This window comes from Meriones unguiculatus, chromosome 2 (genome assembly GCF_030254825.1).
Source record: "Meriones unguiculatus strain TT.TT164.6M chromosome 2, Bangor_MerUng_6.1, whole genome shotgun sequence".
NCBI lineage: Eukaryota > Metazoa > Chordata > Mammalia > Rodentia > Muridae > Meriones > Meriones unguiculatus.
Window position 1 is genome coordinate 162,316,033 of NC_083350.1, and position 18,674 is coordinate 162,334,706.

At 42.7% G+C, this 18,674-nt stretch overlaps 1 protein-coding gene across 3 annotated transcripts in view; it reads right to left on the reverse strand.

Moving 5' to 3' along the window:
• The window catches only part of Nbea (neurobeachin), a 525,499-nt gene that overhangs the window by 17,276 nt on the left and 489,549 nt on the right, over positions 1 to 18,674 (reverse strand). For all 3 annotated transcript variants that reach the window (XM_060378339.1, XM_060378338.1, XM_060378340.1), the window contains 5 exons: positions 7,204 to 7,293; positions 4,700 to 4,892; positions 3,290 to 3,361; positions 1,034 to 1,189; positions 203 to 373 (listed from right to left, as the gene is read on the reverse strand). In XM_060378339.1, the coding sequence (XP_060234322.1) occupies positions 203 to 373; positions 1,034 to 1,189; positions 3,290 to 3,361; positions 4,700 to 4,892; positions 7,204 to 7,293 (682 nt within the window). The remainder of the gene's footprint in view (positions 1 to 202; positions 374 to 1,033; positions 1,190 to 3,289; positions 3,362 to 4,699; positions 4,893 to 7,203; positions 7,294 to 18,674) is intronic.

Sequence of the window (18,674 nt, forward strand, 5' to 3'; positions counted from 1 at the left end):
CTGAGGGGATCAGTGAGTGACCATCAGGAGAAAACCAGGTGATTCTCCCCAGGCCAAAGGTCTCGGTAAGGGTTCAGTTTTACAATTTATTTTTGCCACTGAAGTTTTCATGTTTTAATTTCTGTAAAAATGAGGGAACTAGAAGAGTAGAGCACATTGAAGTCCTGTGTTTTCTGAGAGCACCGTCATGGGAAATACTTACTGCTGTTGGGGTTGTCTCCTATAATATGGTGCCTCCCACTCCAGTACCAGAGAAGCAAGGTGGCGTCCCGAGATCCAGACACAATGTAGCAGTCTCCACCGATATAGGACTCGGACCTGGCCAGGCATGTGACCACATCCCAATGGCCAAATACAATCTGCGTCAGTTTCCCTGCAGCACAGAATGACAGTCATGTCACTGAGACCCATTGTCTTTATGAAAGTGGAATTAATTTTATTTTACTACTCGTGAAAAGAATCCACAGACTGTCAAATTTACAAGATAATTCCAGTCTACTCACAGGTGATTTTAAAGAAAAGGTCTTATAAAATGAGATGATCATGATTTTTTTCTTCGGAATTTGGACATGGCAATGGAGAGTTTCACTTTTTATCCTGAGTATGGATGTGGGGAGGGGCAGGCAGCTTCACTGAGGCATAAACTCAGGTCAGCAGTGAGCTGAAGCAGTAGTTCCTTTCTGAGGCAGAACTAGCTGATTAGCTTACAGTGCGGTCACCAGGACTTGACCACCTGGAGCTGGTACAGCATGGAATCTCTACTTTCGTGACGTCACATTAGAGAGCATACACTTTCTGTGAGTGCATGTGTGGTACATATATGTGTTTGTGTGGGCATGTGTGTGCCATGTGAGTGGAGAGCTTGCCAATTCAGCTAGACTGGCTTGTGAGAATTCCAGGGATCTTCCTGTGTCTAACTGTTCAGTGCTAAGGTTATGGGTATGTGTACAGGCTTTTGTGTGGTTGCTGGATTGGTCCTCATGCTTCCATCATCTCCTCAGCACTGAGAATAAACCCTTGTTGTGAAGATTACCTGTTTCTGTAGAGTAAACTCTGAAACTCTTATCCCAAAATCCACAGATGAGGATGTAGCGATTATCTGCTGTGACCACAAAGCAGTGGGCGTTGATCTGGATGCTCTGGTCCACGAGGTCTGTGATCTGCCGCTTGTTCACACCAGAATTATTTGCTAAAAACAACCCGAAGATTTTCAGCATGCCCCCATGGAAGGAAAATAGCTTGTGCTTCAGCTATTAAAATAGGTTGTGATGTAGCAATGGGCTTTCAGTGATGCAAAACTATTAAGATTTAGACATTTTTTCCCTCTAGGAAGATACATTTCCTTAGTAGCAATTATTTACAAGCTATATCATACACATAAAAACTATGTCAGCAACCTCAGTTCTTCCATCAACAAATGAGAACCGATAAGGAATCCAAGACAATGAATTTAAAACATATTAGAAATACTTAGATGCATTTAGTTCTATACGTGTATGCTATGCTCTGGTTCATTAATGTCTAATAAGAACCAGGTGGAGGTAAATCTTATACACAATGCAAAAGTATGTTAATGTTTGCTTCATCTGTCACTTCCCCATGGCACATTTCAATCCACGTGAAAAGCTGGCAGAGGGCTGCTGGTGTGATGTGGGAAGTCCACAGGGAGCTTCAGGTCAGTAGCTTTAAAGACCTGGGTTGTCAACAAACACAAGGCCTTTACAGCATGGCTGGCAGGGGAGGAGACCAATAAAAGAGATGGGAAAGCGATGGGGGGCAGAGAGACAGGCAAAGAATCAGCGCGCAGCTTTGGGAGTAAATCTGAATATAGCCAGGAACTCAGAGACATCTATGATTTCCCCAGTGCCTGTCTGGATGCCAGCCTGTCCCTTACACTGCGCCATCCTTTCAGGCAAAATCCCTTCCTGAATTCTTAAACACGAAGGGCAGATGTGGAAGGTCACCACCACTAGGCTCTAATGCCAACTGAATCACAGTGCTACTGTTTGTAGATTATCTACCAAAGCTGTGAAATAATTACTCAGTTAAGGTAAGCAGTGAGAGAGTTGACATTTAGAAACATTGTTAGGGGGAGAATAAGCCAAAAGTCCCAAGCTGCTGGAAAATCACAGAACTGGTGCCTGGGTCCTGAGAGCAGAGCTGTTGGTTGTCCCATGGTCACACACTAGCTACCTATTTCACTGTCAGTGTCTGGTGGACAGGAAGACAACAAGGATAGACTCAGAAGTACTCTTAGTCCTAAACCTTGTTTCTTTGTAAGGTATGAAAATACTGTCTTTGTTGGGAGTGAGAATAAGAAAAAGCCAAGACATGTCTGTTAGATCAAAATAAAAGCTGAATCAATGGAAGAACAGGATGCCACTGCTTATACATATCTGAGCAACTTTTGATAGCATTTCAAGGTTTCTTTTAGTTTAATTTTCTAAATGATTCCGCAAGTTAGGAGAATAAACATCAGCATAGGCCACCTGACAGATACAAAAACAAGAGGTACAGCATGCCTATGGACCATATGAGGATAAGTAGTTGTAGCTCAGGAGTTTGCAATTCAGGTGTCTTTACGTTAAAAAATAAGCTTAGCCCATTGAATAGTAATTTTTATAGAAGATTTTTTTTCAGTATTATTTCCCTTAACAATTTCTTTGAATCTCTTTACCTTAAATAATATAAGTTGTTAAGAATATTGTAGGCCCAAACAAAGGGCACTGTGTATTTGCTTTTTTAATAATTAACTTACATGACCTCCTAAAACATCAAGAAAATGTCATAAATAACTGGTTTAATAGCCAAGTTTTCTTGGTTGCATATGTAGGTTGGCAAAGCCCTTTGTGGCAGTTTGATATTATTTTCATGTTGATATGTTTTATTATCTTAGCTGTATTTTGAGACAAACAAGAAGGTGAGCATGCACAGACCACTAAGATTTTAAAATACATCTTTGTTAGCTGCTGTGGTTTCAATGAGCAATGACTGCCCTAGGCTCAGGTATTTGAATACTTGGTCCCCAACTGGTTTGTGGAGGTTATGGAACCTCTAGGAGCCTTGTTGGACTGGCTTTGAGGATTTCCAGCCTCACTCACTTCCTATTTGCTTTCTCTGCTTTGTGTTTGGGTGAAGATGTGAGCCCTCACTTTTCTGCTCTGCCTGCTTGCTACAATGCTTCCAAGTCTTGAGGGACTCTTGCTCTGGAACCATAAGTCAAAATAAACCCCTCCCTTCGTCATGTGCTTTACCACAGCCGTAGTAAGTAATGAATATATTAGCATACCAATTAATGGGTCCATCTCAATGGGAAGATGATGTGCTTGATCCAAGGAGTACCCTGGGGCTCCTCTGAGGCCTGAGGAAGTAAGCATAGAAAACCGCCTTATTACCTGAAAAGCACTTCCTAACAAGTGCTGTTTTATGATGTTTACTTAAACTTGTATTTGTTTAAAGTTTGTGCTGACTCAGTTTCATCTTGTGATTTCATTAAGAAGTCCTAAAATGTCACCACAGCAGGGACTTTAGTTTTTTCCTTGAGATGTAGAAAGCCAAGAAGTATGGTAAATTAAATAAACGAGCATCACAACATTTCTTACAATGTAACCAGTGGGCCTGGAATACAAAACAAGGATGGGCTTCCATGGCATGAGGCCAGATAGGAGCTGGATTTTCTTACAAGGGGCCTTTCCCAATAACATGACTAGTCAATTCAAGTTATACCTAAAACCTTCATCCCACTAAAGCTACTTTCAAGACTGACATCTGGGGTCTGACTGAGTTAATCTGTCATATTTTCACATGTGGTTATAAAATAACTATACATAATATTCTTGAACAATTTAATAATTGAGACCTTTATAGTTCTTTTTCTTAATGAAAAACATTCCTAGAGGCCAAAGACCTATGAACAATGAAGTCTTATTTTCCCATAAGACGTCTGCTGTACACTCCTGGGCCAGCAGAAGCTGCGCCACCCCCTGTTGATAATATCAGCAATAACCATAAGCCAGGGCCAGCCACATATAAACTTATGCAGGGAAAGTGTGATATAAATCACCGCCCTTTCAGCGTGAGGTAGACATCAGTGGAATAGAAAGATCCAGGTTAGATCAGCGGGGCTCATCTTTTCAGTCCTGGGGCTTTGCAGGAAGCTTTAAGTGCTGAACTGGGCCAACTAAATCATTTGGTCACATCCATGTCTACCCTGGTTAAATAAGGATCAATATGTCTAAATGTTTGTGATGATATTATATCACTTCAAGATGTGCCGGCTGGAGCTCTCAGGAATGAATGTGGGACAAACACATGTGAGATCAGTGGACATTTATTGTTTGAATTTTCTCACAGAGCAAGCTCTACAAAGCTAGGGGTGCTATTTTTCTTGTTTCGTGCTCAATCCCTAGGACTATTTGATACATAATAGGCATTCAAATATTTGTTAAACAAACTAAGGGCAATGAAGGAGGATGGCTTGATGTTCTTGTCTACAAAATCCAGACACACTCACTGTGTTTGGGAGCCTGTTGGGGTGCTGTGGAAGAGCAGTGCCAAGCCCAAGGCATTGGCATGGGCTGTAGGAGTGGGCAGGATGAGCTTTACAACACTGTCTGCTACTCTCTGTATGTAATGACATGTGAGCTCCCCAACACCTTCCTTGCTGTTAGCTCTGCAGCTAGGACTGAGGCCCACGTACCAACTGTATTGTGCCACCTGTTCACTGCAAACAGTCGACTGCAGGTCACAGTCACCACTGCAGGGATGGTCAGGTGGGGCAGGGTGTTGGCAGCCACGTGGGTCACAGGAGAATTGGATGGAAACTTCAGCACCATTATCACATCCTGCTGCATCTGATCCTTAAACATGAGTGGGCTCTGTGGAAGGAAACACTGTTGAGTAGAAAGGGAAGAGACAGAAGGAAACAGAAAGGATAACTCGGTTAGTGGAAGGTCTGGAGATAGGAGGTGCTCACAGACAAGGCTAGCATGATAAGAGGCAGGAGCTCTAAGCCATCTGAACTGTCTCCCTGGCCAGGGCACCCCAGATAGAGCAGCGTCACCTGAAGAAGGCCCACTGCAAAGGGAACAGAGCCTATGAAGTCCCTGAGGCAGCACACTCTGTTGCTAAGAGTCAGTCTCAACTTGTATGTGGCTAGATCGCCATATGGACCGTTAGCTCACAGATATAGCCACAAGATGGAGCATAAGAGTTCAAGGAGGTTAAAAAAAAATCAGTCTGATGGGACATTAGTTAATCAGTGGCTGACGTTGTTAGCATAAAATATAAAGTGATTAGTTCATAACTGTCTTCTTGCTTGGGCTAATGTAGGCACAGCATAAACAACTGAAACACAACCAGCTGCAGGGCAGTCTCGTGCTCTGGTCAGAATCTTGGTGTATCTGGGCTCTGGTGCTGACCCTACTATACAGGGCTTGTGTCTTCTCTCCCATAGAAGTTCAGTTTATTGTGGGCCAATGCTTTTTATTTTATTTTTTTTTTTTTGAGCTTTCCTTCTTAAACATCTAGCATCTGAGTTGACAGCAGATACTATAAGCACTATAGAGCACTATAAATTTTATTCTACAAAACATAAAATAAGGATGCTGAAAATAATTTCTACTCGGCTTTCATACATATTCGAGGATTTTCTCTACGGATCACGAGTTTAGAAAGCTCATTTTCTTTTAACAGCTCCATGCCAATTTGGCATCTGATAATTCCTTGTAGGAAGGTAATGAGTTCTAACTGGGCATTCCCCCAGGATAATTACCACCATCGCATTATCATCATCACAATCATTAAAAACAGAAAAGTAATGTGGAATAAAACTCTGCCATCAAGCCATGTCATACAAGAAGGTGTAAGACACTCTTTTGGGCAGTGTGGAGCTTGGTCCCCTAAGCCTACATCCCTGTCTGTACCATGGCTGAGAACCATCTGGGAACGGCCTGTGTTCTCTGCAAACCTTTCTGTTTTATTACACAGGATGAGCAGGTGCAATCAAAAGACACACACTGTGTCCACAGGACTGAAACTATGCAGATGACTGCTGCAGAAAGGGTTAAAGCAAGTGTGCAGCTCGGTTTCTCCAGGTGTGGACTGCTTGCTTCTGGACGCTATGGAGGACACACCTGATGCTTCGCCTCACTGCTTAGTCATCTGACACATGGAGGGTTCAAAAGTGCGTGAAGTAAATGAAGGGAGTATACACTCTTTCCTTCAGAGAAATATTAGCTTTCAGTCTTGCCAACACACACCCTTAGCCATCCTATCTCAGCTCTTCCCTCCACTGAGGGGAAAGGATTTTCTCCAAGATGGTGGAGATGATCTAAGAACTCATTTCCAACTGTTTCTGTCTTGAAACATTTGTTGAACTTTTGCCAGAAAAAAGTGAAAGATCATTAAAAAATACATTGAAAGCATCTCAGCAAATTTTTGCCTTCACTGAATTAAATAAAAAGGGAAATTTTGCTATTTGCTGATACACTGGCAAGGGACTGCTTTTGTTATGAGAATGGATCTTTAAATTTTCAAATAAAGCATACAATTCTTTCCTTGCAAAGTAGGACTAAAGGTCTAACATGATCAGCTGTTGATGAGGCCAGCTAGCATCTACTGGGGATTTACATCACAGGGCTGGCATAAAGGAGATTCCGAAGCAGGCCTTGGATTGTCAGTGCAGGGAGACTCCATGCTCCAGATGCTGACATGCCAACACACAGTGCTTAGGCCTTATCCCCAGAAACTCGCTGGTTAGTGGCAGAAATGGTGTTTGGCCCACATCTGACTCTGGAGCCTTTACTTGTAACCAGCTTGTTTTGTCCCACAGCCTCTCTGCAGGAGTCACAAACTGCCTTTAAAATCACTCACTTTTCTTAAAATGAACTAGGCTCCTGCTGGCTTGTCTATACTGTGTGGTGTTTTACAGATCTAATTTAATGTGGAGGCCAGTCTGTGTGTACCTGTGTGTACACTAATAGGCTTATGGAGAAGCGGATGCTCCCTTTGTGAGCCCAAGATCGGGCTCGCTTAGTAAGCAGGGCTGAAGAGTAGAAATTACACATTCTTCGGGCATGCCCTTGAGCCTTGGAGTCAATAGAAAACTGAGAAGCCTTTGAAAAATATTACTGAAATAGCATTTCACTTGCTTTCTGCCTGGCTACAAAGAAAAGAAAGATCGCTCCACGGTTGCGGCCTTACCAGGTGCATGGCCGAGCTCCTAGGCGGATGGGGCTCAATGAGCAGCTGAGATGGCGTCTGTCCCAAGTTCCGTATCTGTGCTTCCATGGCCTGCAGGGCAAAGAGGTGACTGTCATAATCAGTATGTGTCAGTGAAAGTGAAGCTCAGGTCAGCCATAAAGAGTCCAGAAAATTCCAGGCGTGCTCCTTTCTCAGGGCACAGAACCCCGCAAGCGTTAGCATTTGTGGACAAGCTTCACTTCTTCTACTCATGCTTCCGTTAAACACAGCGCTGTTCTCAGCACCAGAAGCTGGGTTAAATGTAGGAACAGTAATCTGTGCACCCAAGCATGCAGTTAAAGACCAAAAACACCTTTAGCACCAAATACAACACAGGTACCTTAATAAAGTCCTTTGTAAGGAGGAACGTATGGGGGTCTCTAATGAAATAAGCTTCTGGAATCTTCATGGGAAAAGAGAATGAGACGTAATGTCTACCACTGACATGAAATAAAAGTCAGAAAATCCTACATTTCAGTCAACACAGAGGGGAGCCAAGGTCACAACACTAAGGCGCTGTTGTTGCGACCAAACACAGCACAGCTTTCAACACAAAAACACATCCCAGCGTGCTACGGTCCTGTAAGGAAGATTCTGGGGACATTATTTATAAGATATGAATTGATTTCTCCCAATTTACCAAGTGTAAACTTTAGAGAAAATTCACTAAAAATGAGAGAATTCTTTGTACTCAAAAAATTGTACTCCTGAGCTACACTCAGTATTTTATTAAAGCCTGTGCAGATATGAACACTAAAACGGTATAGCTCCCATTGAATAAAACTAATTTCCACCTCAAACTGCCTGGATTACCCAATATGACACTGCATGCATGCCCGGATGTCTGTATATGTGCATTTGTGTGTTTAGAGATTTAAGTATTTCTTCTACTCATAAATTTTATAGGTAAAATATTTCAACATATTAAATTAGACTAATAAGATTTTCCTGAGATATTGAAAATGTGTAATTTAAGTCAACAAGAAAAAGCACAATATTTACTGCTATCATTACTCTATTAGCATGCTAGTTCCCCCCTACAATCATGTGCAATTTGGCGCACATAAAAGTGAAATACGAAACCCACTGCTGAGCGCTGGAAGGAGCGCAGGTAAGCGGTAGACGGCTCTTGACACAGCACTGTTGCTAATCGCATCACTATCTACAATTCTCATTTATAAAGTACTTAACTTTAACCATCTGTCCTCCTACACTGCATTTCAAGGAAATGTTTATCAGTAAAAATGTGAAACTTTCAAATTTATTAGCAATATTAAACATGAATGGATCATTATCCAGCATATTTTAACAACTGCATAAAAGGGGCTTTGGTTCATTTATTTGCAGTGACAATGAGATGAATTATTAAATCTCCGTAAGTGCTGTCCAGTTTTAATGTAACATTTATTTTCATGACATCCATTCAAATGCAAAGTGTGACTATTCGGCTAAATTGTATTCATGTAGGTACCACCCCAATGCAAGATTTATGGTTATAAAAGAAAAGAAGAGACCATTTCTAGTTGGCTTCACATTATTATAATAACTCTGGAGAATTATTTGTGGGGAAAAGCAGTAATTTTACTGTTAAAGCTGCCCTGGCCAGCAAATGCCCGGTACCAACTAAAGTCTTTCTAGCTGTAGATACTGTTGCCTGCAGTTTTTTTACTCTGCCAGGAACAAGGACCTCATGGGGGCAAGAAACTGGTGTTAAAGTCAAACAGACCTGACCTTCAGTCACTGGTACTTAGGAAACCCATAAACATGCGATGAACAAAGAGTCAGCAAGCATCTGACTCATTTACTTCGTTTCTCAAACAGAAATATTAAAATTATACTAGAAAATGTTAGGATACTGACATAATTTCCAGAAATTTCCTGCTTAGCACTCTTTGATAATCTCTTTGGACTAAAGCAACGTATTCAAGCTCCAAATTTCTCTTTGGGGACTGTGCTTTTGTCCTTGTGAATTGTGTCACATAGTTTTGTGCACCAAAGAATTTCTCTGTTACATACCTGATGTCAGAAACTCATGGTGCCTCTACTAGGTTCCACCTCTGGTCGTTGCCAGACACTGGCCAGAGAGCCTGCTGTCCCTCTTTACTATCCTGTGCACCCAATTCTCCCACCCCTTTAAAGCAAGTTATTGGTGTCTCCTTGTTGAGCAGACGGGTACTGGACTAGGAGACCAGCCTGCTGTGATGTAGGACCCGCATGGCAGCTTAGAAATCTGTGATTAAGTCGCTGTCCGGAGACATCCTCCCCATGCAGGAGGAAGTCCTCCACTGATGTTGTCTTGGGCTGAGACTTCACATATCATCACCAGCCTCCCGCATACTTACAGAGTTCAGTTCCTCCCTCTGTCATGGCAGTGAATTCATGACTATGTGTCTGTTTTGCTCAGACTGACTCTATGCAGGTCAAGACTGTGGCTCAGTCTTCCCAATATTTGCTAACTAGTGGGGTATCTGGGCAAAGATGAGAGTTGGTCCAGAAAATGAGAAGCATCTGGACACTGATATAGAGAAAACACAAGAGCCCATTATTCACAACAGTTCAGTGCTACTGCAGCAATTGGGCTGACAAACATCTGAATGCTTAGTCAACATCCATGCTGCCCGCAGGAAGGCTGCAGCCCCGGAAGGAAATCAGAAATGCACATGAGTGCACACTACAGGGAGGACGGTGGTGGAGATAAGCCCGGACTGCATGTTTCACTGCCTTCAGTCCTGCCTGGCTATTCTAGATGCTGAGATTTGTGAACGCTTTTACAGGCTAGTCACTGTGAATGCTTAGGAGTATAAGGAAGGTATATGGCGTAAGACCAAACTTAGGAAATGAGTCTGTCAACCCAACTTCCTTTCCTAAGAAGTTATCCAGTATTGAAAGATGTTTGGAAATGAGGCCGTCAACTCAGCTTCCTTCTCTATAAGTTATCCATTACTAGAAGATGTGTATCGGAAAGAGTCAAGGAATTCTAGCAACTGCTCCCGTACAAAACACAGTCCACGCAGGTAGCAGGTGCCACACCTGAGAGTTCTCAAAAAAAAAGATGTGATTGCCAAGCCTTTGGTGTCCCACACATTTCAAAGAACATAGGTGTGAGTCACTTGAGGCATGTGAATGGCCAGGCTGCCCCTGAGAACATCCAACCACCAGGCTTCACCCACAGAACACCTTAACAGTCTTAAAAACCTTGGCCCTACTCCAGATCCAGCTGGCCAACTTCTGTCCTACACAGTGAAAAGCTCAAGCTCAGAAATTGGTGAAAACCCACCAATTTCTGAGCTTGAAAATCTACAAGTCCCTGAGCTTGACATCCCATCAATCCCTGAACCACTCCAAGCTCAAGCCTTGAAATCCCACCAATCGACACCCTGGAAATCTCCACCTTGGAAAACTCTGCTCCCGCAAAGTCCTATATAATCTCCCTCCCAGGTCCTCGCTGCTTCTTGCTCAAGCAGAGACAGCCACCCTCTGGGTCTCTCCCAGGAAAATCTCTGTGTGAGGTTTGTTGTGTGACGTGACTTTGTGGTACTGCTTGGCTCCTGACTGGCAGGATTCCTTTCCCCTCAGAGCTGCAACACTTACACAAGGTCCTTGGTGGACAATGCTTTTGGTCAGTGACACAAAAATAAGGGTTGGCTTGTCCTTAGAAAGAAGTTCTGCTTAATTAAGTCTTGGAATCTTTAATTATACTGTTTTTAATTATACTGTTGTGTATGTACAGATATGTGTGGGCCACATTTGTGCATATGGAGTTCAGAGGACAACTTGAGATAGTTCTCTCTTTCTACAGTGTGGGACCTGGGGATCAAAGTCAGATCATCAGGCTCAGTGGCTAGTACCTTTACCTGCTGAGCCATCGTGCTGGCCCAGAACTTGGAGTTTTCAGCACACTTATGCAAATTGTATTTAATGATCAAGTAAGACAAAGACAAAGCAGACACATAGTTCTTCTTGTCAAGACAGAAGACTTTGGGACAGAACTGGAAGTTTCCTTGCCTTGGTCTTTGTGGAGGTTACAGGAATGTGAATGTGTATCTCTCTCCTTAGCTAATTGTCCCTATCCATACCCAGCCATCAAGCTCATCACTATTTCCATTCTTATCAACATTCATGCTCTCTTTTCTGGAATTTCTAGAAAATGGACCATAATGTAAACATTGAACTTGTCATGTAGATCAACATAATATCTGTGATCTCCATTCTTGTATCAGTCACTCTTCATTTTTATGTTGGGCACTGTCCCATTATCACTTTGACACAACTTAGACATTTCCCGGTTAGTGGATATCTGGGCTGTTAGTTACTTTGGCTTTTAGAAATAGTTGCTCAAAAAAAACATGGCACATTTTTGACAGAGGTAGGCAGGTACCACTGGGTGAACATTTCGGTATGGTGGTAGGCAGCTCCACCACTGAATGTGCAATCGAACATGAAGGTGAGCAGTCTTGCCACTGGATATGTGTCCTAATACGGGGCGGCTAGCATGGATAGAATGCCCAGTTATACTCCACACTGTGCTGATCTGTGTACTTAAGTTTGCGAACCTAGAATGTAATGGTCGATACTATAAATCAAGAAGCCATCTGGATTTGCGTGGTCTCCAGGGTACTCATGGACTGTGACTGCTACATGCCAGAACTCAGTATCTCGCCAGCTGACTACAGCAGGAAGATCACTTCAGTTATCTGCTGTGAGCTGTTTGTTTAGACAGAAACAAAAGTTCACGTTGGTTTTTTAAAACCTTACAATTTCTCTATAGTGATTCTGAACTATTTTTATATTATTTCCCTGCAGAACATTCACAGGTCAGTCTCTAAATGCTTAGCGTCTCTCTCCTCAAGTGTGCATCATGAAGCGGCTGTGTTCAACAACACAAGGAGATTAGAGCACTTAGGATTCTGCAGAGATAAGCAGGCAAGGACACAGAAATGTGCTGAGTGCTATGCAATGCTGAAAAAAGACTTGATCACAGGTGACTTTTGCATTTTGTACACAGATGACCTCTGCTTAGCTGTACTATAAAGCTCTCAGTAGAGAAAAACCCAGAAGGACCACTTTCTCTGTTGTCCTCTGCCTTGCCATGCTCTTATCCAGAAAACACTCTGGCACCCACCGACCAAATTACAGTTAGTCACATCTTCACGTCGGCCTCCCTTTCTTCTTATTGATTTTCAAAGCTCTCTCTAGATTTGTGTTCCTCATTCGTCAAGGTGGTTGCCCATTTGGAGACAAATGGAAACAGAATCTGCCTCAGTTTCCGAGGAGAAACACATTTCACAATTCCGAGTTAAGGAGATTCCCTGCACACACGCCCTGAGGACCCTTTATGGAAGCTGTAGTACAACATGTTCTCCTCCTCGACCTGCTGGGCACCTTGCTTATCTGCTTTCTTTCCCCTCTGCCCCCCTGTCTAACGATGCTTCTCCTCTGTGAACAGACTGGCACTAAATCACCAGGAGAGGAGGTACTCTGATAGGCTGCTGGTGCCTGTGTGTCACACCTATGCCTGTGCAGAAAGACTTCACACACAGGGCCAAAGTGAACACCTGGGAGGCCTGGAGCAGACCCTCGCTGTGCAATAGAGAAAAACAGGTGAACTCTGTTTTACTCATAAGGTGGGCAAATCTAACCAGGATATCTCTTTCTTCCATGATTTTTATTTTTTTATATTAATTACAGGTTATTTACTTTGTATTTCAGGTATAGCCTCCTCCACATTCCCTCCCAATCCCACCCTCCCTCCCCTTATCTCCTCCCTGACCCTCTCTAAGTCCACTGATAGGGGAGGTCCTCCTCCCCTTCCATCTGACCCTAGTTTATCAGATCTCATCAGGACTGGCTGCAATGTCCTCCTCTGTGGCCTAGCATGAAAATAGATCCATAGGATCTTTAAAACCAATTTTTTCCCTCCCTCCCTTCCTTTCTTTCTTTTTCCTCCTTGTCCTCCTACCCCTCTGCTGTTAACCTGGTCCTCCTACCAAAAAAAAAAAAAAAAAAAAAAAAGAGAGAGAGAGAGAAAAGATAAAAGCTGCTATCTTCATCAAATCAGCTGTTCCTGCTAGCAAGCATCTGACTGTGAATGGTTGACATTCTTTACTGGAAGGATAGGGGAGGGAAAGGTCATTGGATCAACACCAGCCACACACCCCAGCCATTTATATGTAATTCTACCCAACTGCCTGTGGCCTGCTGAAGGTGTGTGTCAGCCTCAGGTGCATGAGTGTATAGCTAGGAAGAAGGTTGACTAATAGGGTTCCATCTACGTGGCCATGGAAACCTGTCATCTATGTGGGACACACTAATGTGGTTGCTTCATGGTCTCCAATTCTATTCAACTTTTAAGAAAATTCAGGGGGGACAAAAGTACATGTGGTTGTTTATAACACGGGGGGGGGGGGAGAAATGAGCATTTTACCTTGTATTGTGCTTATCTCATTGTTACAATGATTTTAACACTCAAGAGCTGCTGTTGTTTCCATAACCAAATTTAACATGGCAAATATAAAACATGTATCATTTTTCTGTTCTACCTGTAATTCTGCCTACATCACATAAAAAATTAAAAAATAATACAACTTTGCAAAGAGATAAAGAGAATGGTGTCTTAATGGTGGAATATATTTTAACTGATAAGCTTTGCTTCTGCTTTATGACTGTGATAAAACAAGATTATATAAAGCATTACTTTTTAATGCTGGAAAATCAAGAATGAAGTAAATCAAGACAATAATATATGCACTCTATCATTTCTTGCTTTTAAACATTAAACTATATAAAAAATTAAAGCACTGTTTTATTGTCAACTGTTTCTAGTTCCTCAGAGAAACCACAAACGGAAATACAAATGTTTTTATTGTTGATTTAATAATCACCCACATTGAGACTAAAAAAATATTCTGGCAAAATTATTGACTATGTAAGCACCTATTTTTAAACCCTAGTTTAAAGAGAAGAACTCATTAGTATTGTGCCAGGCTTGCAGGAGCAGCTCAGGTTCATTGGTACCTGCTGTAGTTTTCGGTTCAAGTCTCTGAATGTGAGAGAGGATTCTAGAGCTCCATCTCCTCCTTAGAATGGTCAACTGGAATGATGTTACACGAGTGACTTAGCAGACCTCTATCCTGACAGAAAATCTTTCATCCAGAATAGTTTCATTTTGTAATTAGTCCATTTTACTGTTGGCAAATTCTCTCAGATTTTGTATGTGAAGTGTACATGTACACAAATCCAAGGAAGAAAGCACAGGTTTTAATGCAGCTGGAGGTGGCTGACCTGCCTTGGATGTCTAAAATTAATTTGCTTAGCTGGAAGTAACATATCAAAGGGAATGGATACTGTGCTGGACACCTTCCTTCTTTGGCTCTGATCCATGGGCCTCCATAGACCTCATGACTATACTCCTTGCTCTTCCTCCCCTCCCCTCCCCTGCAACCCTTCCCCTGGTACAGTGGAGATCCTAGATTACTACAAGAGACAGGAGGCAACCAAGGACCATGTGTGGATATAACCTAGAACCCCTGCTGGGATGTAGTCCATGGTAGCTCAGTATCCAAGTGTATACCCTAGTAAAGGGAACAGGGACTATTTCTGACATGAACTCAATGGCTGGCTCTTTGACCCCCACCCCCACCCAAGGGAGGAGCAGTCCTGCTAGGCCACAGAGGAGGACTTTACAGCCAGGCCTGAAGACACCTGATAAGTTAGAGTCAGATGAAAGGTCCCCTATCAGTAGACTTGGAAAGGGGCAGGGAGGATAAGGGGGGGGGGGATTGAGAGGGAATGAGGGAGCAGGATATAGCTGGGATACAAAGTCAATAAATTGTAACTAATATTAAAAAAATAAAAATTAAAAAAAAAGAAACCAAGATAATATTGAAAAAAAAATAGAGAGAGACAGGAGGCTGAAGTATTTTCTATGTGGCTCTCTTTGCCAGGTATTGGTTTAGCAGTGGCTAGGCTGGGCTCTTCCACCTCAGATCACAGTGACTGCTCCAGACTGCTCTCCTAAGTATTTGTATTTGTATGTGTGGATGAGGGTGGAGGCGGAGGTGGGGTGTCCATAGCCTTTTTGTTTGTTTTGCTTTTCTTTGATTTGTGACCAAGTTATTTTACTGAGCACAATGTCCCCAAGGTTCATCCATATGGCAGCTTTCTTTTAAAGGAAGTCTTCAGTGCCCCTTGGAAAGGCCAGGTGCTGAGATCCCCAGAGATGCAGTGTGGGCAACAGGAAGGTGTAAAAAGTGAGACCTTCTACTGCTTACCTTCTCCTACGTGTCTGGACAGGAAAGAGAAAATAGTTCTACTCAGCCAGGAGCCTTTTTATCGAGGGTGTGGAAGGCCTTTCAGAGGGGCTCTCGGGGTCAGCTCCTTCAAGTGCAGGATCTCTGCAGTCTGCACTCACTGATGCCCAGGAAGACATCTCTTAAGGAGGCACTCATGTTGGGGGTTCTTTGCACTTCAGCACTTATTTTTCATCAACAGAGGACTGAAACCACGAAGAATAACCCAGATCAGCCAGGGCGACATGCTGTCAAACATGCCCTGGCTGAACAGCTCTCTGTGAAATGTCTTCCAGGTTGGTGACTCAGGAGATAGAAGGAAGCCGGGAGAAAGAGAAGGAAGCTGAGGGCTGATGGGTGTTGGAAGCAGTGTGAGGGGACAGGTATGCAGGTGGCAGCCTTGTAAACTAGAGTGTCAGGAAGTTAATGAGAAAAGATAGAAGCTCAAAGTTTGTCTTGGTGTGCAGAACACAATGACACAAATTCACCAGGTGGTGATGTCAATATTCCAAAATGAAGCATGTCTTGTTATCAAGCCAAGCGCAGATTCAAATTATCACAGTATTAATTCAACAGAATAAAATGTCCTCTGATTTTTACATAAGTGGGAAACAATAATTTAGAAAGACTACATTGAGACTTCAAACGACTTTAAATTGGGCCATTATCAATGTGTCTGAAACTTTAAATGAGTCCTGAACATACAACTGAAACTGAGTGATATCCATTTTCACAAACGGAAGCAGATGACAGTGTAATATAACTGAGCTCTGTGCCGAAGGGAGATGGGGAAGTGCCTTCCAGACATTTCTTTTACAAGTAGCAGGGTGTCATCCTCACTGTTCTGAACATGGATATTATGAAAGCATTTGCTGCTAATTTCTGAAAATCAATAATTAGCATTTCTCAGTAGCACACAATGAAATTCACAGGAAGAGGAGGAAAAAAGACCTAACTGACACACATGTGAGGCTGACTAGCATGTGTTTGTGGGGGATGATAAAAAACCAGACTAGCTAAGCACAGCATAAAGTTCCAACTAGAAAAGGGAAACCCAAATGAAAGGTGGCTAAGCACAATTCAGTGTGTGCCATTACTAACTTCAATGTGCAGAGTTTATTAATGAAATCTTCCAGATGAGCCTCAACGCTGTACATATGAAAACACAGGGTTTGAGGTCATGGCATTTTCCTTCCTCCCACACAGACCCTGAAGAGCAACTTATGCCTACCTGCACTTTACTAATCAAAATGTAGGGTGTTCTTTGTGTTTAATTTGGATTTTGAGCTTGTTAAAAATTTCAGCGCAGTAAAGAAGAATATTAAGGTGGTTTAGAAGATCATTACCAACTATCTTCTTGCTCATTTATTACAATCATTTCTCTGAAAAGCTGCTTTGAAGGGGAACCCGATCAATCAGCAGGAAGACAATGAGGGCCCATGGTCCTGTGAGGGAATGCTGCATTCTGCAGCTCACTGAGGGAGCTCATTCATACAAACAGGAGACTGAACCCCCAAGCGCTTAGCCTAGGGGGTCAAAGCAATGGCCCTTGTTTATACTCCTGGTTATATCAAAGGAAGACATTAGAAGTACGAGAAGAAAAGGCCTGAGAGGGGCACAGGAACGAAAGCACAGAAGGTAGGGCCATCGGTGCTGCCACCGTCTTTTTATTTACATCACCAGTAAGTGAAAAGTGTGTTGGTTTTTTTTCCTTTATGAACTTTATAAGCACATCTCTCTGGGAAAGTCAGCAGCAGCTGTTTTGGAATACAGACACATCTGTCTTGCTGGTTCTTGACAGCCCTATCATGTTAGTGCTCTGTAGTAGCAAGGAACATTTCAGCAAGAAAACGAAGTGAAACTGAAATGATGTAGCCTACCTCCTGTGGGCATGCTCTCCTTATAGCACTCACAGAGAGCAGCTCTGTTACCCCTGGCAGATCAAAGGGGAGATCAAAGCAGAGCTTGCCTAAGTAAAGACAGCTAGATGGAAAATAGCACATTTTTGTGATTGATAGTAATATTAAAATGCATAGAATATTTTAAAATGCAAAGTCGATGAGTAAGTAAATATATAAACACTGCATGGTCCATATGTTCTAGGTGCCAGCACCACAAAACTATTTGGCTGGCTATGTGTCTACCTCTCAGTGCCACTGGGTAATCATTTAAATCATTTTTTTGGGGGGGTGAGGTTGATAATAGTTATGATGACAAGTTTTATGTTAACTCAGGATTTAGCACTCTTAGTCATTTGTCTAGTGTGAGCTTATGGATTCTGTTACGATACTGACTCCACTTTTTCCTCTGGTTGCACAGGTGCAACTTCAATATCAGTTCCATACTTAGGCTGACTTACTTCTTGGAAAGTAATAACCCTGAGGGGCTGGGGAGAAGCTCAGCACTTAAGAGCACTGGCTGCTCATGCAGAGATCCTGGGTTTGTTTCCCAGCACCCACAGGGAGGCTCACAACTGCCTGGACCTCCAGTTCCAGGGACTCCCATGCCCTCTGCTGGCCTGCAGGGGCACTGCATGCATGTGGTGCATATATGAACTTACTCAGAAATGCATAAATTCAGATATTATCAAAACTAAACTACGGCATTGAAAGAAACAATTATAGCTATAATAATAATTAAGGACAGAAGTTTAACTTAGAACAAGACACAGAGTGTTACTGATATTCTTAATATCCATAGGGTAGGGAAGACACATGACACAGTGGCTGTTGCGGAGGCGGCTACGTGGGCATGGATGTATATTTAAAACAGCGCAGGATCCAGGGCAGGAGGAGAACATGCAATGAGGTGAGGCTGGGTGATCGCTACTACACTGTGTTATTCTCTATTCTCTCTACATACAGAGAAAAGCAGAAGCTTCTGGCATATCTAATGTAGAGCAAACCTTCCCCAACTTTATCTTTTGCAGCTGGTGAGAAGGCTCAGTGGGTAAAGGCAGCTGCCACTAAGCCTAACAACTGAGCTCATACAGTACAAGGAGAGAACTGACGTCCCTAAGTTGTCCTCTGACCTCCACACACACAGTGTGGTCCCCATGCACAAACATATACATATTTCACACACACACACACACACACACACACACACACACACACACACACACACACCCAAATATATTTTAAA